At 36.4% G+C, this 23,720-nt stretch overlaps 1 protein-coding gene across 1 annotated transcript in view; it reads left to right on the top strand.

The window, feature by feature from the left end:
* Elp2 (elongator complex protein 2) overlaps positions 1–23,253 on the top strand; it is a 273,780-nt gene extending 250,527 nt beyond the window's left edge. The window contains exon 12 of the mRNA XM_068226276.1: positions 19,307–23,253. Within this exon, the coding sequence (XP_068082377.1) occupies positions 19,307–19,427 (121 nt within the window). The 3' untranslated portion in view covers positions 19,428–23,253. The remainder of the gene's footprint in view (positions 1–19,306) is intronic.
* Positions 23,254–23,720: the final 467 nt, after the last annotated feature.

Genomic DNA, 23,720 nt, shown 5'->3' with positions numbered 1-23,720 from the left:
TCCGAAATTCGCGATCTGACTCGTTTTCTGAGAGAATCAGCCAAAATTCGCGATCTGACTCGTTTTCTGGGAGATTACGGCAAAGTTCCTCACATTTTTCAATCTTTCTTTCCAGCAATCAATTTCTTACTTACCGAGGTAAGTCCAGGTATTCCACGCGGTGAGTTCGGTCCCTAAATCTTTGCCATCTTTTCCTATAAGCATTTTTAGTATGGAACAAATCCTGAAGGAGATCCGGCGTGGTGTCGTCTTGGGTGCCTTGGCGGTACTGAACCCGCGGCTGGACTGTATTCGTAGTCATTACCAGGCCAGGACCCGTTTCCAAAGCGGTCCGCACAATTTGACGACGGTCTAGAATATTATTATTATTATTATTATTATTATTATTATTATTATTATTATTATTATTATTATTATTATCATTATCATCTTCATTAGATGTTCTGGATCCCACAGCAAGATGCAAGACCGCTACTTGGCGGTAAATTACATCTGGTACCATTGTCGTTGTTGACAATGTGACCAGCACCATTGTCGCGCGTAGGCAAGTGTGCGGGATTTCTGGCGATACGAATGGCATACTTTTGTGCATTATTGACCTTATTATAGAGGTGAATAATTTGACGGTCAATCTCATTTCTATCGTTTATTTCAAATGTGTTTAAATTTTTATTTATATGCCAGGAGAGTCTACTGTAATCTAAGAATGTTCTCCGAAGGAAAAGATGGCTGTTGAAATCGAACCCAGGAAAGATTAAAAATGATCGGTTTATGATCAGAATTAAGTACATCGAAAATCTACAGCCTGTTTCCAGTCATTCGACAGGGTCAGGAATGGAATGAATAAAGCCCCATCTAGCGGCGACAATAGGAAAATTGCCGGCTCCCGAAGCACACCTCTGGGGCAATGAGCGATGAATGACAAATGAAATTAAATATTGGACAGTGTTGCTGGAATGAATGATGACAGGGAAAACGGGAGTATCCGGAGAAAAACCTGTCCCGCCTCCGGTTTGTCCAGCACGAATATCATATGGAGTGATCGGGATTTGAACCACAGAACCCAGCTGTGAGAGGCCGGCGCGCTGCCGAGTGAACAACGGAGGCTCCTTACAAGTACATTATGAACAGTAAAATCAATTGGTCTCACCTCCTTTTACACACCACCGCCGTTAAGTTTATTTACCCCCCCCCCCAAAGAAAAATTAAAAGAAGGCGTGTTTCTTTATGTTTAAAGGAGATTCCAAACACCAATGTTCACGTCTATTACCTTCATTTTTGAGATATAAGTATCCCCATAAAATGAATTCACCTTTTTTCACTTCCTTTCACCCCCCACTCGCAGGTGAATTTTCCGGCAAAAATACTTGTTTCCTTAATAGTAAATGATCTAAATACCAATTATCACGACTCTTAAATTCTTCGGTTTTTGATTTGTGTGTCCTCATGAAAGGAATTCAACTCCTTTTCACTCCCGCCGCCCAAGATGGTTTCCCCTTCAAAACGCGTTTTTCTTTGTTTTTAATGGAGAGCCAAATACCAGTTTTCACGTCTGTAACAACTTTAGTTTTTATTAGATGTATGTATTCTCATACAATTAAGTCAATTAATTTTTCAGTTGTTTCCCCCCCCCCCCCACTTTCATTGGATTTTCCGAAAATACGTGTTTCTTTACTTTTAAAGCAGATTCCAAATATCAAATTTCATGTCTGTAACATCTTCATTTTTGAGATATCAGTAGCCTAATTAAAGGAAATCGACATTTTCAGTTACTTTTACCCTTCGACCCAAGTGGTATTTCCGAAAACTAAAAATACACGTTTCTTTGTTTCTAATAGAGATAAAAATACCATTTTCACTTCTGTAACATGTTAAATTTTTTGATATATACTGTAGAAATTCTCATTTTAAAATTTCACCCCTTTTTATTTCCCCTTAAGGGGAGTTTCCAAAAACAAACCACCTATGTTTCTTTACATTTACAGGAAATTACAAATACCCACTTTTTACGTCCGTAACATTTACTTTTCTCAGATATTCTGTATATATAGTCTTTCAAAAAATTCACCCCAATTTGTCACTCCAGTTTAACCGCCATTAATTGGATTTTCCAAAACAAAAAATACGTGTTTCTTTATTTTTAAAGGAGATCCCATATTCAAATTTTCAGTTCTGTAATATCTTCAGTTTCTGAGATATATGTATCCTCATAAAGTGATTCAACCCTTTTATACCCCTCCTATTGGGATTTACATAAAACAAAAAATACGTGTTCCTTTATTTTTAAAGGAGATTCCAAATACCAATTTTTACATGTGTAAACTTTTAAAGTTTTAAGATTTAGACACACTCATTTTAAAAATTCACCCCGCTTTTCAACCCCCATTATTTGGATTTTCCAAAAACGAAAAAATACTTGCTTCTTTATTTTTAAAGTAGATCCCAAATATCAATTTTCAGGTCTGTAATATCTTCAGGTTCTGAAATATAAGTAGCCTCATTAAAGGCATTCAACCCCTTTTTCTCCCTTTTCCACACTTCCCATTGGGATTTTCCGAAAACAAAAAAATACATGTTTCTTTATTTTTAAAGGTGATTCTAAATATCAATTTGGACATGTGAAAACTTTTAAAGTTTTGAGATATAGATACAGTCATTTTAAAATTCCACCCCCCTTTTCACTCCCACAATTTGGATTTTCCAAAAGCAAAAACATTGTTTCTTTATTTTTAAAAGAGACCCCAAATACCTATTTTCAGGTCTGAAATATCTTCAGTTTCTGAGATATAAGTATCCTCATTAAAGGCATTCAACCCCTTTTTCACCCCTCCTATTGGGATTTTCCGAAAACAAAAAAATACGTGCTTCTTTATTTTTAAAGGAGATTCCAAACACCAGTTTTCAGGTCTGTAATATCGTCAGTTTCTGAGATATAAGTATCCTCATTAAAAGCATTCAACCCATTTTTCACCCCTTTTCACCCCTCATATTGGGATTATCCGAAAACAAAAAATCCGTGTTTATTTTTAATGAAGATTCTAAATACCAATTTTTACATCTGTAAACTTTAAAAGTTTTGAGATATAGATACACTCATTTTAAAATTTCAACCCCCTTTTCACCCCGTTAGAAAAGGAATATCCAAAAATCCTCTCTTAGCGAGCACCTATATCTTAATATGAATCTATGCCCAAAAGTTCATTTCTTTATGTCCAGTAGTTTTGGCTCAGCGCTGATGAATCAGTCAGTCAGTCAGGACAAGTTATTTTATATATATACTAGCAAGATACCCGTGCTTCGCTATGGCTTTAAAATGAAAGTTAATATTCAATGTTTGGCAATTTGGAGAGTCCACTTCCGTACGTCAAACGGTTTTGGGGGAATGATTATTCATTTTATAATTAACCACTCACTTGAACTCCGTACGGAAGCTTTTGAATTTTTTGGACCATTTTTAACATGTAGTATGTAAAAGCGACCGAACTGTGACATTTTGATTTGGTACGTCGAGCAGTAATGGAGAAGTGAATACTTTTTTTATGGGGTGAATGTTTTGAAGTATTTATTAACATCTAGGAACTAATAACTCAGAGCAAACAAGACAACCCCGTAATCATAGCAGGAGACTTAAACTGTAGGTTGGATGTACACAATTACAAAACAAAAGGAGTAATGGGAAAATTACAAGAAGATGGCCTTCTCCTATTAAATAACAGAAACATTCCAACCTACATATCTCACAACGGAACAAGCGTGATAGATGTTGCACTCATAAAAGGGCAAATGAAAGGAGAAATAACCCCTATATGGTCAGCAAATCGCACACCAATAAGAAAGCATATCCCCATGAAAATAAAAATTCATGGAGATTGGCGATCACCAAACAAACAAGTAAAATGCCTATTATCAAGAAAAATTGACGTCGAAAAAGTAGAAGGACAAGTCGACCAGGTACGAAAAATAGAAGAGCTCACTGAGGAATTAAGATTAGATGAAGCGGCACAAACACTAGAGGAATTGCTAATACAAGCCGCAACCCCAAGAAAGGACCGATGGGCGAAACAATGGTTCGACCAGGAATGCTACCTGCTAAGAAAAGAAGTACTGAAGGCCCTGCATGAACTAAAAACAAACAAGAAGAACCTTACACTCTATCAGGTATACAACAGATAAATAAGTCTCTATAAAATGCTCACGCGGGAAAAGAAAAGGATATACTGGGAGGAAGAAGGTAAAAGAATAGTAGAAGATGCAAAGAAAGACCCATCTCTCGCTCTACGTCCCAGGAAGGAAACACAGACACACTACACAAACATGGAAGAATGGATGACACACTTTAGCAATATACTCAACAAGGAAGGAATAACAAACATCCCAGAAAATTATCGAAGTACCAATACACTAGCGTCAACAGCATGGACTCCACTGACAACAAATGAAGTCCAAAACATCATCTCAAGCACAAAGAAAAACAAAGCTGCAGGACCAGACAACGTATACAGTGAGTACATAAAAGACACTGCTCATCTTCTACTGCCTACATGGACAAACTTATACAATAAATGCATTGAGACGGCCTCAATACCGGAGAGATGGAGACATTCAACTATTAAAGTACTCTATAAAGGAAATGGTGACCCATATGACACAAACACATACAGAGGCATCGCTCTGGAGAACATACCGTTCAAGATATTCACAAAAGCAATCGTGGTGAGAGTCAGAGAAGAAATAGATGAGTACGGTATCTACCGGAAAATCAATTCGGATTCAGGAAAGGAAGATCAGCTATTAACGACATACAATTACTACTCAATAACATATGGGAAGTCCTTGAAAAGAGGGAAAAGTTTTACGCAGTGTTTATAGACTTCACAAAAGCATTTGACCTCATAAATCGAGAACTTGTGACCCAGAAGCTGGAAGAAGCCCTCAGCAGAAACAATGTGTGGACTAAAACCATAAAAACGATACTACAATGGAACAAAATAAGAATCTCTGACAATATATCTCCTTCAGAACCGATACTTCAAACGAACGGGGTATTACAGGGTGATCCAATTAGCCCGTTACTTTTCATCCTGGCAGCAGAAGAAATAATGAGAATAACCCATAAGGAAGACGTAGTATCGTACGCCTACGCTGATGATATAGTGATCGGATCAAGAGACATCACGAAACTACAAAAAGTGATAAAAGATATGGAGGAATGGTGCTACGAACATAAGTTTGAAATTAATACATCAAAAACAAAAATGATGGTATTTAGGCAAGGAGGAAAGATCCCAGCAATGGCAGAAATCTTCATAAAGAGGCAGAAAGTAGCCATAGTAAACGACTTCAAGTACCTTGGCATTACTCTGCAAACAAGTGCCAAATGTTTTACAAAATATGTAACAGGGAAAGCAATACAAGCGGTACGGGCGATGCACGAAATCAAGTACATAAGATCACTCAGCCTAGAGACGGCGATGGCACTATTTAGATCAAAAATCATGCCTATAATAACATATGGGATAGAAATCATATGGCCGTACCTCACAGAAAACAACCTATCCTCTCTAGAAAGAGTAAAAGCTCTATACATAAAAAGAGCGATCGGTGTATCCAAGACTACAAGATCAAGACTCGTCTACCTCCTAGCGCGAGAATCCTTCCTCATTGAAGACTTCAGAATACATCTGACTCTTTTTTTTTTTTGCTATGGGCTTTACGTCGCACCGACACAGATAGGTCTTATGGCGACGATGGGATAGGAAAGGCCTAGGAGTTGGAAGGAAGCGGCCGTGGCCTTAATTAAGGTACAGCCCCAGCATTTGCCTGGTGTGAAAATGGGAAACCACGGAAAACCATTTTCAGGGCTGCCGATAGTGGGATTCGAACCTACTATCTCCCGGATGCAAGCTCACAGCCGCACGCCTCTACGCGCACGGCCAACTCGCCCGGTACATCTGACTCTACCCAACACCAAAGCATCAGAAAATCTCCTAGCAACACTCAGCAAAAAAAGAGAAGGCATTCCTTCAGAATTCTTTGGAACTGGGGCAATGATAGGCCGGACATGGACAACATACAACTTCGAGATGAGGCACGTATTCACAAGACTGGCATTACATGGTTTCCACCATCTAATTTGTACCAACACCTCATACCATGAACCGACAGAGACATGTAAGTGCAAACTATGTGGATACATGTGTGAACGTTACCACGTAGAACTCTGCATCAAAAGAACAAAAACTATTAAAGAATATGCAATCCAAGGCGCAACCGCGCGAGTACAGTGTATATAAATGTATTATTTTTCTCTCTTTCTGTATGGCTATTTGGCTGCAATAAATATTATTATTAACATCTAGGAAATATAAGACAAACCTTCATAATCAAAGTTATTTTCGTGCCTGAAAGGGTTTCGGAAGAATGGATATTGTGTTTTTGAGAATCAACCACCATCTGAACTTCTTAGGAGATAAATGTTTTGAAGAATACGATATTTTACACCGAGGACATAAAAGAAGACCATTCTCGTAAAATTACAAAGTTGTACGCCACACGGTTTTGGAGGGATGAATAATTTAGTTTACGGAGTTAATCTCATTTGTCACTTTAGCGTCGGAACGTTTAAAAATATTTCCTATTTCACACCTTAGTTTTGAAATATATACCGTTATTTGGAATTTTGTCTTCGTACGTTAAACCGTTTCGGAGGAAGGTATTAATTTTTTTTTCAGATCTTAACCCCCATTTAACTGACTGAGGGGTTAAATTTGTTTCAATGCTTCTGTTATTTAACACCTAGGATATCATTTTATATTTTAAATTCGTAATTCAAGCGGTTTCATATAACCGCATATTTTTGTCATTCCTCATTCCCCAGTCAAAACCCCTTAGGGGTGTATTGTTTTAAGTCCACTTCTTATTTGTATTCCCGTAAAAAGAATTCAACTCTTCTTACACCTTTCTTAGTTGATTACCTCCCCACCAACAAAAAAATGCGTTTTTATCTTCAAAGGAGATTCCAAATAAAACTTTTCATGACTTCAACATCTTCAGTTTTTAAGAGTATCCTCAAAAAGGTATTAAACCATTTCTCACCTTTTTTCACCAAGTTAAGGAGATTTTCCGAAAACAAAGTACATGTTTCCCTATTTTTAATGGAGATTCCAAATAACCAGTTTTCACGCCTGTAACATCTCCAATATTTGATTTTTAAGTATCCCTACAAAAGTAATTCATACATGCCCACTTCTCTTCACCCACCTCACCCCGTTAAGTGGATTTTCCGAAAGAATGTGTGTTTACTTTTAAAGGAGATTCCAAATACCAATTTTCATGCCTGTAACATCTTCAGTTTTTGAGATGTGAGTATGGACATTAGATGTATTCAACAACCTTTCACGTTTTTTCACTCCTACAAAAGGGAAATTTTCGAAAACAAATAGTGTGTCTCAATTTTTAAAGGATATCACAAACATCAATTTTCATGTCTTTAAACTGTTCATTTTTCGAGATACAATCGTTTTAGAAATTCACTCCCCTTTCACCTCCTTAGGGACGAATATCCAAAAGTCCTCCCTTAGTGCGCACCTACGCTCTATTATAAATGTATCCACAAAAATTCATTTCTTTATGTCCAGTAGTTTTGGCTCGGCGATGGTGCATCAGTCAGTAAGTCAGTCAGGACAAGTTATCCTGACTGACAGAGTGATTCATCATCGCCAAGCCAAGATTCTGGACATAAAGAAATGATTTTTTTTTGGATACATTCATATTACAATATAGGTGCTCACTTAGGGGGACGACTTTTTGATATTCCGTCGCTAAGGGGGTGAAAAGAGAGGTGAATTTTAAAATGAGTGTATCTATATATCGAAAACTGAACACTTTAACGACATGAACATTGGTATTAGGAACATCCGTTAAAAATAAACACGTATTTTTTTGCTTTCGGAATTTCCTGATAAGGGCTTGTAAAAGGATTAAAAAGGGGTTGAATTATTTTTAGGTGGATACTTATGCCTCAAAAACTGAGATGTTACAGACATGAAAATTGGAATTTGGAATATCCTTTAAAAATAAATAAACACGTATTCTTTGTTTTCCGAAAATCTCTTTAATTGGTGGTGAACATGTGTTACAAATGGGGCGAATTTTTAAAATGAGTATGTCTCAAAAACGTAACATGTTACAGACCTGAAAACTGGTATCTGGAATCTCCTGTAAAAGTAAAGGAACACGCATAATTTGTCTCCTGAAAATCCAATTAAGGGGAAGTGTTAACAGGGGTCATATTTTAAAATGAGTATATCTCAAAAACGTAACATGTTACAGATCTGAAAACTGGTATTTGGAATCCCCTGTAATGGTAAAGGAACATTCATAATTTGTCTCCTTGTCTACTTAGGGGGGGGGGGAGAAGTGTTAAATGGGGTAAATTTTTATAATGAGCATATATACATTATATATCAATATCTTAACACGTCACAGACGTGAAAATTGATATTTTTAATCTCCTTTAAAAGTAAACACGTATTTGTTTATTTTCGGGAAATCCACTTAATTGGGTGGGGTGGGTGAAGATAGGTGAACATTGTTGAATTTTTTTATGGGGATACTGTACATCAAATATTGAAGATGTTACAGCACTCCTCTGGGGCAATGATCGATGAATGACAAATGAAATGAAATATTGGACAGTGTTGCTGGAATGAATGATGACAGGGAAAACCGGAGTATCCGGAGAAAAACCTGTCCCGCCTCCGATTTGTCCAGCACGAATATCATATGGAGTGATCGGGATTTGAACCACAGAACCCAGTTGTGAGAGGCCGGCGCGCTGCCGCCTGAGCAACGGAGGCTCCATATAAGTACATTATGAACAGTAAAATCAATTGGTCTCACCTCCTTTTACACCCCACCACCGTTAAGTTAATTATCCTCCCCCCCCCAAAAAAAATTAATAATAGAAAGCGTGTTTATTTGTGTTTAAAGGAGATTTCAAACACCAATGTTCACGTCTATTACTTTCAGGTTTGAGATATAAGTATCCCCATAAAAATAATTCACTTTTTTTCACTTCCTTTCACACTCCTCCCCCCTCCATGTGAATTTTTCCGCCAAAAAAATACGTATTTCTTTAATAGTAAATGATCTTCTAAATACCAATTATCATGACTCTAACTTCTTCAGTTTTTGATTTATGTGTCCTCATGAAAGGAATTCAACTCCTTCTCACTCCCGCCCCCCAAGATGGTTTCCCCCCGAAAACGCGTTTTTTGTTTTGTTTTAAAGGAGATCCAAATACCAATTTTCACGTCTGTAACAACTTCAGTTTTTATTAGATGTATGTATTCTCATACAATTAAGTCAATTAATTTTTCAATTCTTTCAACCCCCCCCCCCTTCATTGGATTTTTCGAGAATACGTGTTTCATTACTTTTGAAGCAGATTCCAAATATCAAATTTCACCTGTGTAACATCTTCATTTTTGAGATTCAACACCATTTTCAGTCACTTTTACACCCCCTTCCACCCAAGTGGTATTTCCGAAAACTAAAAACACACGTTTCTTTATTTTTAATACAGATAAAAAAATACCATTTTTCACATCTGTAACATGTTAAGTTTTTTATATATACTGTAGACATTCTCATTTTAAAATTTCACCCCTTTTTAGTTCCGTTTAAGTGCAGTTTCCAGAAACAAATCACCTATGTTTCTTTACGTTTACAGGAGTTTACAAATGCCCACTTTTTTTTTTACGTCTGTAACATTTTACGTTTCTCAGATATTCTGTAAATATGGTCTTTCAAAAAGTTCACCCCAAATTGTCACTCCTGTTTAAACGCCATTAATTGGATTTTCCAAAATCAAAAAAATACGTGTTTATTTTTAAAGGAGATCCCATATACAGATTTTCAGTTCTGTAATATCTTCAATTTCTGAGATATATGTATCCTCATTAAAGGCATTCAACCCATTATTCATCCTTTTACACCCCTCTTATTGTGATTTACAGAAAACAAAAAAATACGTGTTGCTTTATTTTTGAAGGAGATTCTAAATACCAATTTTTACATCTATAAACTTTAAAAGTGTTGAGATATAGATACACTCATTTTAAAAATACACCTCCTTTTCACCACCCCATTAATTGGATTTTACAAAAATAAAAAATACGTCTCTTTATTTTAGAGGGAGATCCCAAACACCAATTTCAGGTCTGTAATGTCTTCAGTTTCTGAGATATAAGTATCCTCATTAAAGGCATTCAACCATTTTTTCATCCCTTTTAACCCATCCTATTGGGATTTTCCGAAAACAAAAAATAAGTGTTTCTTTATTTTTAATGAAGATTCTAAATACCAATTTTTACATCTGTAAACTTTAAAAGTTTTGAGAAATAGAAGCACTCATTTTAAAAATTCAGCCCCTTTTCACCCTCCCATTAATTGGATTTTCCCAAAACAAAAAAATACGTGTTTCTTTACTTTTAAGAGAGATAAAATAACCATTTTTTAAGTCTTTAATATCTTCAGTTTCTGAGATATAAGTACCGGTATCCTGATTAAAGGCGCTCAACCCATTTTCACCCCTTTTCACCCCTCCTACTGGGATTTTCTGAAAACAAAAAAATCGTGCTTCCTTAGTTTTAAGGAAGATTCTAAATACCAATTTTTACATCTGTAAACTTTTAAAGTTTTGAGATATAGATACGCACATTTTAAAATTTCACCCCCCTTTTCACCCTCTTAGCGACGGAATATCCAAAAATCCTCTCTTAGTTTGCACCTACATCTTAATAGGAATATATCCCCAAATTCATTTCTTTATGTTCAGTAGTTTTGGCTCGGCGATGATGAATCAGTCAGTCAGTCAGTCAGTCAGTCAGTCAGGACAAGTTCTTTTATATATATAGATAATTATTATTATTATTATTATTAGATGTTCTGGACCCCACAGCAAGATGCAAGACCGCTACTTGGCGGTAAATTACATCTCGTACCATTGTCATTGTTGACAATGTGACCAGCACCATTGTCGCGCGTAGGCAAGTGTGCGGGATTTCTGGCGGTACGAATGACATACATCCGTGCATTATTGACCTTATTATAGAGGTGAATAATTTGACGGTCAATCTCATTCCTATCGTTTATTTCAAATGTGTTTAAATTTTTATTTATATGCCAGGAGAGTCTACTGTAATCTAAGAATGTTCTCCGAAGGAAAAGGTGGCTGTTGAAATCGAACCCAGGAAAGATTAAAAATGATCGGTTTATGATCAGAATAAGTACATCGAAAATCTACAGCCTGTTTCCAGTCATTCGACAGGGTCAGGAATGGAATGAATAAAGCCCCATCCAGCGGCGACAATAGGAAAATTGCCGGCTCCCGAAGCACTCCTCTGGGGCAATGAGCGATGAATGACAAATGAAATTAAATATTGGACAGTGTTGCTGGAATGAATGATGACAGGGAAAACCGGAGTATCCTGAGAAAAACCTGTCCCGCCTCCGATTTGTCCAGCACGAATATCACATGGAGTGATCGGGATTTGAACCACAGAACCCAGCTGTGAGAGGCCGGCGCGCTGCCGAGTGAGCAACGGAGGCTCCTTATAAGTACATTATAAACAGTAAAATCAATTGGTCTCGCCTCCTTTTACACACCACCGCCGTTAGGTTTATTCCCCCCCCCCCCAAGAAAAATTAAAAGAAGGCGTGTTTCTTTATGTTTAAAGGAGATTCCAAGCACCAGTGTTCACGTCTATTACCTTCATTTTTGAGATATAAGTATCCCCATAAAATGAATTCACCTTTTTTCACTTCCTTTCACCCCCCCACTCGCAGGTGAATTTTCCGGCAAAAATACTTGTTTCTTTAATAGTAAATGATCTTCTAAATACCAATTATCACGACTCTTAAATTCTTCGGTTTTTGATTTGTGTGTCCTCATGAAAGGAATTCAACTCCTTTTCACTCCCGCCGCCCAAGATGGTTTCCCCTTCAAAACGCGTTTTTCTTTGTTTTTAAAGGAGAGCCAAATACCAATTTTCACGTCTGTAACAACTTTAGCTTTTTATTAGATGTATGTATTCTCATACAATTAAGTCAATTTTTCAATTGTTTCACCCCGCCCCCCACCTTTATTGGATTTTTCGAAAATACGTGTTCCTTTACTTTTAAAGCAGATTCCAAATATCAAATTTTACGTCTGTAACATCTTCATTTTTGAGATATCAGTAGCCTAATTAAAGGAAATCGACACTATTTTCAGTTACTTTTACCCTTCCACTCAAGTGGTATTTCCGAAAACTAAAAAAAACACGTTTCTTTGATGTTAATAGAGATAAAAATACCATTTTCACTTCTGTAACATGTTAAGTTTTTTGATATATACTGTAGAAATACTCATTTTAAAATTTCACCCCTTTTTATTTCCCCTTAAGGGGAGTTTCCAAAAACAAATCACCTATGTTTCTTTACATTTACAGGAAATTACTAATACCCACTTTTTACGTCTGTAACATTTTACCTCTCTCAGATATTCTGTATATATAGTCTTTCAAAAAAATCACCCCAATTTGTCACTCCAGTTTAACCGCCATTAATTGGATTTTCCAAAAACAAAAAATACGTGTCCCTTTATTTTTAAGAGAGATTCTAAATACCAATTTTTACATGTGTAAACTTTTAAAGTTTTAAGATGTAGACACACTCATTTTAAAAATTCTTCCCCTTTTCAATCCCCATTATTTGAATTTTCCAAAAACGAAAAAATACCTGCTTCTTTATTTTTTAAGTAGATCCCAAATATCAATTTTCAGGTCTGTAATATCTTCAGTTTCTGAGATATAAATATCCTCAATAAAGGCATTCAACCCCCTTTTCACCCCTCCTATTGGGATTTTCCAACAACCCAAAAAAAACGTGCTTCTTTCTTTTTAAAGGAGATTCTAAATACCAATTTTTACATCTATAAACTTCAAAAGTTGTGAGATATAGATACACACATTTTAAAAATTCACCCCTTTTCACGCCCCACATTAATTGGATTTTCCAAAAGCAAAAAAATTGTTTCTTTATTTTTAAAAGAGGTCCCAAATACCTATTTTCAGGTCTGTAATATCTTCAAGTTCTGAAATATAAGTATCCTCATTAAAGGCATTCAACCCATTGTTCACCCTTTTACTCCTATTGGGTTTTACAGAAAAAAATGTGTTCCTTTATTTTTAAAGGTGATTCTAAATATCAATTTTGACATGTGCAAACTTTTAAAGTTTTGAGATATAGATACAGTCATTTTAAAATTCCACCCCCTTTTCACCACACAATTTGGATTTTTCAAAAGCAAAGAAAATTGTTTCTTTATTTTTAAAAGAGATCCCAAATACCTATTTTCAGGTCTGAAATATCTTCAGTTTCTGAGATATAAATATCCTCAATAAAGGCATTCAACCCCCTTTTCACCCCTCCTATTGGGATTTTCCAACAACCCAAAAAAAACGTGCTTCTTTCTTTTTAAAGGAGATTCTAAATGCCAATTTTTACATCTATAAACTTTAAAAGTTTTGAAACATAGATATACACATTTTAAAAATTCACCCTTTTTTCACCCCCCCCCCCCCATTAATTGGATTTTCCATAAACAAAAAATATACGTGCTTCTTTATTTTTAAAGGAGATTCCAAACACCAGTTTTCAGGTCTGTAATATCGTCAGTTTCTGAGATATAAGTATCCTCATTACAAGCATTCTAACAATTTTTCACCCATTTTCACCCCTCCTATTGGGATTTTCCGAAAACAAAAAATCCGTGTTTCTTTATTTTTAATGAAGATTCTAAATACCAATTTTTACATCTGTAAACTTTAAAAGCTATGAGATATAGATGCACTCATTTTCAAAATTAACCCCCTTTTCATCCCCATTAATCGGATTTTCCAAAAACAAAAATATACGTGTTTCTTTATTTTTAAAAGAGATCAAAATTACCAATTTTCAGGTCTGTAATATCTTTAGTTTCTGAGATATAAGTATCCTCATTAAAGGCATTCAATCCATTTTCACCCCTTTTCACCCCTCCTATTGGGATTTTCCGAAAACAAAAAAATACGTGTTTCTTTATTTTTAATGAAGATTTAAACACCTATTTTTACATCTGTAAACTTTAAACGTTTTGAGATATAGATGCACTGTTTTTAAAAATTCAGCCCCTTTTCACCCTCCCATTAATTGGATTTTCCACAAACAGAAGAATACGTGTTTCTTTATTTTTAAAAGAGATCAAAAGTACCAAATTTCAGGTCTGTAATATCTTCAGTTTCTGAGATATAAATACCGGTATTCTGATTAAAGGCATTCAACCCCCTTTTCTCCGTTTTTCACCCCTCGTATTGGGATTTTCTGAAAACAAAAAAATACGTGTTTCCTTATTTTTAAAGGAGATTCTAAATACCAATTTTTACATCTGTAAACTTTCAAAGTTTTGAGATCTAGATACATTCATTTTAAAATTTCAACCCCCTTTTCACCTCCTTAAAAAAGGAATATCCCAAAAATCCTCTCTTAGCGAGCACCTACATCTTAATATGAATCTATGCCCAGAAGTTCATTTCTTTATGTCCAATAGTTTTGGCTCGGCGATGATGAATCAGTCAGTCAGTCGGTCAGTCAGTCAGTCAGGACAAGTTATTTTATATATATATATATATATATATATATATATATATATATATATGATGTGTGTAAAGAAGTGGAATCAGAGATAAGGCTGTTTGCAGATGATGTTATTCTGTACAGAGTAATAAGTAAGTTACAAGACTGTGAGCGGCTACAGGGTGACCTCGATAATGTTGTGAGATGAACGGTTGTCAATCGTATGATGATAAACGTGGTTAACTCAGGTTGTGAGTTTCACAAATAGGAAAAGTCCTCTCAGTTTTAATTACTGCGTTGATGGGGTGATAGTTCCTTTTGGGGATCATTGTAAGTACCTAGGTGTTAATATAAGAAAAGACCTTCGTTGGGGTAATCACATAAATGTGATTGTTAATAAAGGGTACAGGTCTCTGTACATGGTTGTGAAGGTATTTAGGGATTGTAGTAAGGATGTAAAGGAGAGGGCATATAAGTTTCTAGTAAGACCCCAACTAGAGTATGTTTCCAGTGTATGGGACCCTCATCAGGATTACTTGATTCAAGGACTGGAATATATCTTAAAGAATAGGAAGCAGCACGAAGGCAGTGGAATAGTTAGAAATGTAAAAGAAATATACGTGCCGTTATCCACCAAAAATTCAGTTATGAAAACATCGCATCGGCACCAAAAGACTGGTGGAAATGTGCAAAACCACGGAAAGACATAGAGCTTCGCAAGCCAGTTACTGATTCCCGAAACATGCAATGTTAGCAAGCAGAGTCAGTGAAGTGTTGCCAGACCAAACCAGACGGTTGTGCGTGGTAAGTACAGAATATAAAGAAGCAAAAAATAAGATGAGAGAAGGGAAACATAGGGCTAAGCTTTCCAAAGAGAAAATCAGTTTTAACACGATTATATTTTATGAACTTTTCAAGGACAATAACACACTACGTTACAAAATATTATTATAAAATGCCCACAGTTTTTGAAATTGGCAATAGCTAGACAGAATCAAATGAGATCAAAAGGGGCTGACTAGATTAGCATAGGTGATCGTAAAGAGCTTCACAAACTCCCATGATACACACACAACGACAATCATTGGCAAGTTAATAAAAGCTAAGAAGTACAGAGTAGTGATGGGCAACGCTCTCGCTCGAGACCGATCCTCCTGTAGCGCAAGCTGTGCGACGTACCAGTAACTACGACTGTAAAATTGATAGTATATCATTGGCAGTTATTGCGTAAAATAACGTTCTCTTATGAAAACGTGTGAGCCAATACATTTTGTCAAAAGCCTGGAAAAGTACTGCGTGTTCAACTATGAACCCCTTAATACCATTAACGAAAGTGAAAACAGAATGTCAGTATCATAAACTGTTCACAAGTTATTTTGGGTGGACATCTTAGGTGAATAACAATGCATAATTTGTGAATAACTGTGGACAGGATATACACCTACTTGGATGCTAGAGGCGTGCGTTATTCGAACCTGAGACGGGGAAGATGTGCTTTGCTACATACGCAACCCCCATTACACATGAGTGGAACGTGTAACAGGGGTGATGGGCAACGCTCTCGAGACCGATTCTCGTGTGCTACGAGCTGTGAGATGTCCCAGTAACTACGAATGTAAGCTTGGTAGTTATCATCAGCAGTTCTGACATGGAAACGTGTGTGACGATAAATTTTATCAAAATCCTATGAAAACACTGCATGTTGAACTATGAGATCCTTACCATTAACGAAAGTGAATACAGAATGCCAGTATCTTAAACTGTTCACGAGTTATGTCAGTGGATTTCTTAGCTGAATAACCCGTATAATTTGTTAATTATTATTAGGATGTAATCCTACCTGGATGCCTCACAATCGTAGTCGGCAGGGTAGTTTCTTGTGGTTCAGAGCGGGCCGGAGGTGTTCTGCGACGATTCCTCTTCATTGATATTATATTAAATTAGTAAGTGCCGGATCATCCCAGAAGTATTTCTGCCGATGTATTTTACTTCTTTTGAATAAGCAACACAGTGGGCTGTGCTATGTGACATCTCTTAAAAATAACCGACATCCACGACTTACGTTGCGTTTCGGACATCGTCTTCAAGTTGTCGCGTACAATTCGACAAAGTTCACATTGCACCGTCATATATGAAGTACGGTACCTACCTGATTATGACGCGAATACTCTGTAGCAATTTAGATTCCACATTCCACTCGTGCGTAATGGTGGTTGCATATGCAGCAAGGCGCATCTTGTCTCGTCTCGAGTTCGAATAATGCATGCCTCTAGTATCCAGGTACGTGTACCTACAGTAGCCGTCAGGTTCTGTACTTAAACCACTCATTTGTGTACCTACCAGTGCATACAATGCCCGAATGCATATCCTTTATAATTATGTTATACTGCGTCAAAATAGACCTCGGTTTAAATGAACGCCCTAGTCGCTTGTTGACACGTATTTACGACAATGAGTAGGCCCGTGGTTGGCTATTCGCATATTCGGAACAAACAACATTCAGCTCCGACTACCTACAGGCCTACGAAATGCTGCTCGCCGCACATTGTGGGGACAACGCTCTCGAGATTTCTCGAAATTTCTCGCGAGAAATAATGCCTGCGCCAGTCTCGAGAAATCCCGAGAAATCTCGAGACCTCGTCTCAGACTGCCCATCACTAGTACAGAGTAATTATACAAGCGAACAAAAGCCACACACAAAACATTATCCCACACCCACCAGGGGCAAAGAAGGAGTAATTCAAGTAACCTAGGAATAGTTGATTAAGTATTCGAAGAGTAAGAAAAATAATAGATATAGTTTAGCGATAGACCGAACAGGGAAGGGAGGGGAAGGAGGGATCTTTCAGGCTGCTTTAATCGTAATAAAGTCAATATTGTACGCATACATTTTGCCACCAAAACAAATTAGTTTCTTAATGTGTAAGCACATCTGACATTTGTCCATAATAAAGTTTCATCACCAAAATTTTGAACACAACTTGCAAAAAGAGTCTGCAGATTTCCAGCTTGCATTCATAGCCTGAAGGGCATGCACTCGTAAACCATCAAGTCTTTAAATTTTGAAAGGAAACACAAGTATAAATAGGTAATATGATTTTTGCTCACCCAGCAGTTCGTAGAGTTTTCAAAGTAGCATCAGGAAATAACTGTTAAAACAACACAACGGACCAGGCGCTTGCGTAGCGTAGCTCTCTCTCCACTCAAAAATATTCACATGATTGTCTGACCGGCGATCAGAGGCAGGAACAGGCTTACATTCTCATGGCGAGACAAGTCCAGGAGTTACGAGAATAGTGTGTACTTCTCAGTGACGTAGTGGCGGGCTGAAGGGAGCGGAGCCCAGCACAGTTTGTGGTGAGCCGGGTGAGCATGACGACCACGTAGGAGTAGCACCGGTAGAGTGGCAAAGTAGGCAGACGGTAAGAATGTATGGAAAGCATTTGAAGTAGTAGAGAGTGCGTAACACAGTGTTTCGCCCCAGTGTGTTAAGTTGGGCTCATCATTTGGTAAATTGTACACCTACCAAGACGCATGGCTAGTGCATACCGTGGAAGCCACTGCGTAGACTATTTGGAGCCCTTGGCAGTGCCAATGCACTATGAGAGACTGTCTCAGTTTCGAAAATTGATGCCTGCCTGGCCAACAGATGATAGATGTTGATTCGCATAGGGTCCAACAACAGACCAACTGGTATTATAAATTTACTCATTTAGGACAAATATTTCAAGTTCACTATGGGAATCAGCATCTGTATCGTTATGTGGTATGTTTTGAGCTATCAGTGAAGAGATGGCGTGGAATTACATTAGTAGACTAATAGCTTGAGCGGAGCTTTTAAAAATAGGAAAGATTATCATATGAAAATAAAGTTGAACTTCAGGTTGACAAATTGGGGCAAATATTCATTTATAGGATGAGTGATAAGGGATTGGAATAAATAATCGAGGGAAATGTTCGAAAAATTTCCAAGTTCTTTGAAAATGTTTAAGAAAAAGATAAGTGAACAATTGATAAGGAATCTGCCACCTGGGTGACAGCCCTAAATGCAGATCATTGATTGATTGATTGATTGATTGAAGCTGTCTGTGGCGTTGACACACTGGACCTACACCAAGAGTGATAACACTCATCCTCATACCACTGCTGTCACCGAACCTGCTGTACAAAGTGTTGACCAGTTGCCTTGGCCTGCGAGATCACCAGTCCTTTTGCCCATTGAGCTTGTACGGGACATTATGGAACCACAAATCTAGCGTCATTCAATATCAGCATTAACCGTTGCTGATTTGTCTGACCAAGTGCAACAGTCATGGAACGCCATCCCACAAAATGCCATACGAGTCCTGTACAACACAATGCATGCACATTTTCATGCTTGCATTCAAAATCATGGTGACCACAACAGTTATTAATGTACCATGTCCTGTGTCTTCTTGCTCATACATGAACCTGTGACCTGGAAACTTTAATCAAACAAATATGTTACCTAAACAATTGCTTAGCCTAGTTTGCTTACCTCTAATGTTTTCTTGGTGTTGAAATATAATTTTTCACCAGGGTAGTTTGAAGAGAGAGAAAGTTTTGCCTTTTATTCTGTTCATATTTTACTAATCACAATTGTATTTCCTTAACTCATGATTTCTAGCATTGCACACCACCTGGCTGTGAAGCGGCTGACATTTCGTCCAACTGACTCTTCAGTTTTGGCCTCATGTGGGTCAGACCGTTTAGTTAAAATATATGATCTCTCTCCATTATATATATGAACGTAATAGTTATAGTTAAATATTTACTTTCACGTAATAGTTATAGTTAAATATTTACTTTCAGATTATGCCATATTTACTTGTATAATTCATACATTCATATAAATCAAACATTCCAATTTTTACTTTTCGTTTGGGAAAATATTTTTGATTGATTTCATCTTTGCACCTGCTGTCTTGAGCTTCTTGTCCTAAAATCTGTGCTCCTGAAAAATATGTAATTTTAAGATATTTAAATTATAATATCAATAGTTCCTTCAATTGTACTATCAACCTGGAGTAGCATAGGTCTGAAAGTGATTTGAAGAACAGGTAGAACAGCCATTGTATTTTAAAATCCTCGCATTCCATTTATATTATTTTACAACATTGATTTATTACGAAGCTCTTGTTGGGTGCAGAGTTGCTTTATTGCAATCTGCTTTGCACATGTAATTTGTTTGTTAATAGAGGCTAACAAATATGTTAATGTAAAACATTCTGTGAATTATGCAAATAAATAGGGTGTTTCCTGATTCTGAATAAATTTTTATGACCTTGTTTGTGTTTTGCAAATTTAATCTCTTTATTTTGTTTTAATATGCATGAATGCTCGCAAAAGTATATTAATTCTTAGTATTTCAGTGACTCTTACTTTTCAATGAATTTATTACAAAATATCTTGTATATATATATATTTTGATGTACATACATGTTTCCATGCTATCAACGTTTTCTTAAATTATATCATTTAACTCATCATAACCAATGAACTAATAATTAATCAGATCCATGAACTAAATGTATTCTGATTGAAATTAATGCCATGTTCTTGATTATGTGCTGTTTTAATGTACATACTTGGTACCATGTTGGTTTAATTGTTTCCTTATAATATAAATAAATGAATTAACAAAATATAGTCCATTACATATGTTCCGGGGTATCTGTGGAACGCAGAGGTTAAAGAAGGTGCCGGGGTGAATGGGTCTGTCTATAATATAAAATATTGAGTTAAAACTTTAGAAAGTTATATTTCTCTTCCGAAAACAAACTTAACAATCTTTTTCATGACAATATTACAGGTACAAGTAGCAATCATTAAACAAAATTGGGAAACATCCAAGATTCAGAACCTTAACACTTTGGGCCTTAAAACCCCAGTTTTACCATTCCGGAGATACCGGATTCAGTTTACACAATTTGAGTTTTAAAATAATTGGGAACCATTAAGTCAAGGGCAGAAATCCCCCAAATCAAGCACTTGCTCCCAAAATTACAATATCTAGCCTTCCACAGGCTCTCCGTTTCTTTCAGCCTCCTCGAGGCAATCTCAAAAATCTTACACTCTTTGGCCTTCCATGGCCCAACATACAGTTTGAAACAGGGGTATCTCGTACCCATCCTATAGGCCTTTTGATGAAAAGAACAAGTAGATAACTAGCCCAAACACAAAGTGAATGGAGGCGTATACTTGCACTCCTATATATGAACACTGAAACAACCTAAGGGCCTCTAGGCCGATGAAACAGGGGCTATTCCCAAACTACTGAGATGACTCGTATAGAAATTACTTTTACACATTACAGTAGGAAAAACAGTTAGAGAAAAACGTAGTCACCCCAAACCAAGATGAAGGGGAGCTCGAGAGGGTAACTCACTTTCTATCCCCGATTTACAGTTAAAGATTTAATGAAGATTTTACATTAGCCGGAAGAAAGTTACATTTTAGAAATGCTTGTTACGTAACTAAAAAGTCGGAACTTTCCCTCGGGTTAAACTGCAGAGTTAGCAAGAAGGAATAAAGTTATGTGGCCATTACCATGTAGATGTTCTAGCTGCCGACGAAAGAGGCCACCCTCCTCCTGCTTAACACACATACACTCAGATAGACGTTGATCAATTGGCCAAGAAACGTGAAAAGCCGCAGTTTATAAACCCTCAGGTAAGGTTCAAGATCATTCAAGACTAAACTAGCCACACCCTCTCAATTTTATTGGTAGATTTCAAAAGTAACACTCAAAATCGAACAAGAAGCCTGATAGGTGGAAAATTAATTACAGAAATTAGTGATTGGCTAGATTTAAAACTGGCGGAAATAAAAAAGGAAATATTGCCAACCCAAAAATAAATGAACATCAATCAGTTACAAAACCAAGAAATATAAAACTTCTTTAAATTATAAGTTCTTTCACTTCGCACCAGGGTGCATGATCATAGTTTTTTTGGCAGTGTCATCTATGGAAGAATGTCCAAACTTCTTGATGTATAGTTAACAAAACAAGGAGAAATTCACTTAGTTTAGGCAACTGCACAATAACAAAATTACATCATATTTCTGTGGTGGCATCTTCTGAGTAAAGTTCTAAGTTGGTGTAGTTTCAATTTCACTGTTTTACCAAGAGAGGAGTTCCTTTAGGCGCTGAATTTGAATGCGTGGCGTTGGGATGTACCTCCCGGTACAACATATATTATGTGTAATTTCTTGTGTGTGTGTGTATGCTTGAAGTTGCTGCCATGCTAGCTGAATTATGTCAACTGTCTCTACTTCCTTATTTTATTATATTAATTAATTAATTAATATTTGTTATGAATTAGTCATCGATGAATTAATTATTAATATAAACCATATTATTTAATTATATAAGACTAGCAGGAAACCTTGCTTCACTACGGTTTTAAACTGCAAGTTATTATTCAAAGTTTTACATTTTTGAGAGTCCACTGTCAGCTGAGCCTGTAAAATACGCCCTCAGTTGATACGTCAAATGGTTTCGGGAGAATGATTATTTATTTTCTGATCTAACACTCATTTAAACCTCATACCCCTTTCAGACCGTGTACGCACAATTATGCGGGTTCGTATTTTATTTATGTCTGAGCTTATTTGACGTTTTCTTGGCGCTAGACCGGACTGCAGTGCTTGTGCGGGACACGTAGAATGTACTTCAGCTGTTTTTATTTAGTACTTGACCACCAGGGGGCAGGAAGAAGAGTTTAAAAATACAGTTCATTAGCAAGATGGCGGGAAGCAGTAATGCCTAAAGTAAGTATTTATTTATTGCATTCATATTAATGTAGAAGCTTTACCGTATATCAGAATATAATCAATGAAGTGTGTAAATTGTGTAGCAAACGTAAATTGTGAACTTACAACTTCGTACGTAATACCATGAGGTTTTGAATGTTGATACACACGTATGTGCGGGCAAGGTTTCCTTACAGGCAATGCATGCACGAGTGCTGGGTGCTGTCACAAAAAGGACTGTGAAAGCAAAACTCGTACTCTACATGAGAAATGTAATGTATAAGATTTTAATTGTTTAAAATCGTTCCACACTGTAAAATATAACTTTTGATCAAGTACATGTGCATATTCACATGTACTGAGTTTAATTTTTGTAATTTTTTTATTTTTTACAAGTAGTGATTGAAGTCCTGACACGCACAATTGTGTGGGTTATGTTTTTCAGCCGATAGTTCTTATTTTGTAAAATAAACTGTAAAAACATGTATTTGAGAGCATTTTAGTAAGTTTTTGACGTTTTGATACCTCGAGATTTCTTTCAGGTCTGACGACAAGTTGCTGCTGCCAAAAGGGCAGTAAAAGCAAAACTCTTTCTCAATGTAGAAAATGAAACGTTTACTTGTGTTTGAACGAAGATTTAATCGTTTTAAATTATTCCCCACTCTAAAATAGAACATTTGATCATGTACACATGTATATTCACATGCATTGAGGTAATTTTTCTTTTTTGTAAGTAGTGAATTAAGTCCTGACACGCACAATTGTGCGGGTGCTTTTTTTTAGATGTTAATTTTTATTTTGTAGAATAAACTAAAAGTATATGTATTTAAGAGCATTTTAGTCAGTGTTTAACATACAAACAAAAATTCATACCGCCAGTTTTCTTTCAGTTCTGAAAGGGATACAGAAGATATCTTAGAGGTGAAGCTTCCACGGTGTGTAGAATTATTTAGTTTATTTTCCGGGTTGAGCCGTGTTGTTGTTTTCTGTACATTACGTACAGTTTGCTGACGTTTTGAATACATTGCAGTATGCTTTGTCAAGGCGACTGAATTACCCCTACTCGATCCGAGGTAATCAGTCTCCCAGGCTGCCTTGTACATTGTAATATAAATGCATCCTTAAAATTTAATTTCTTTATGTCCAGTAGTTTTGGCTCGGTGATGATGCATCATTATTACATGTTATAAATCTCGCTTTTTTTCCGTATTGAAAATTTACAGTTAATAATAAAGGTGTTCTTTAATCCACCTGTTCAATACTTTAAAGAATTACTTTATTTTTTC

The sequence above is a fragment of the Anabrus simplex genome, chromosome 2 (assembly GCF_040414725.1).
Source record: "Anabrus simplex isolate iqAnaSimp1 chromosome 2, ASM4041472v1, whole genome shotgun sequence".
NCBI lineage: Eukaryota > Metazoa > Arthropoda > Insecta > Orthoptera > Tettigoniidae > Anabrus > Anabrus simplex.
This window is presented reverse-complemented; position numbering and strand designations above follow the sequence as displayed.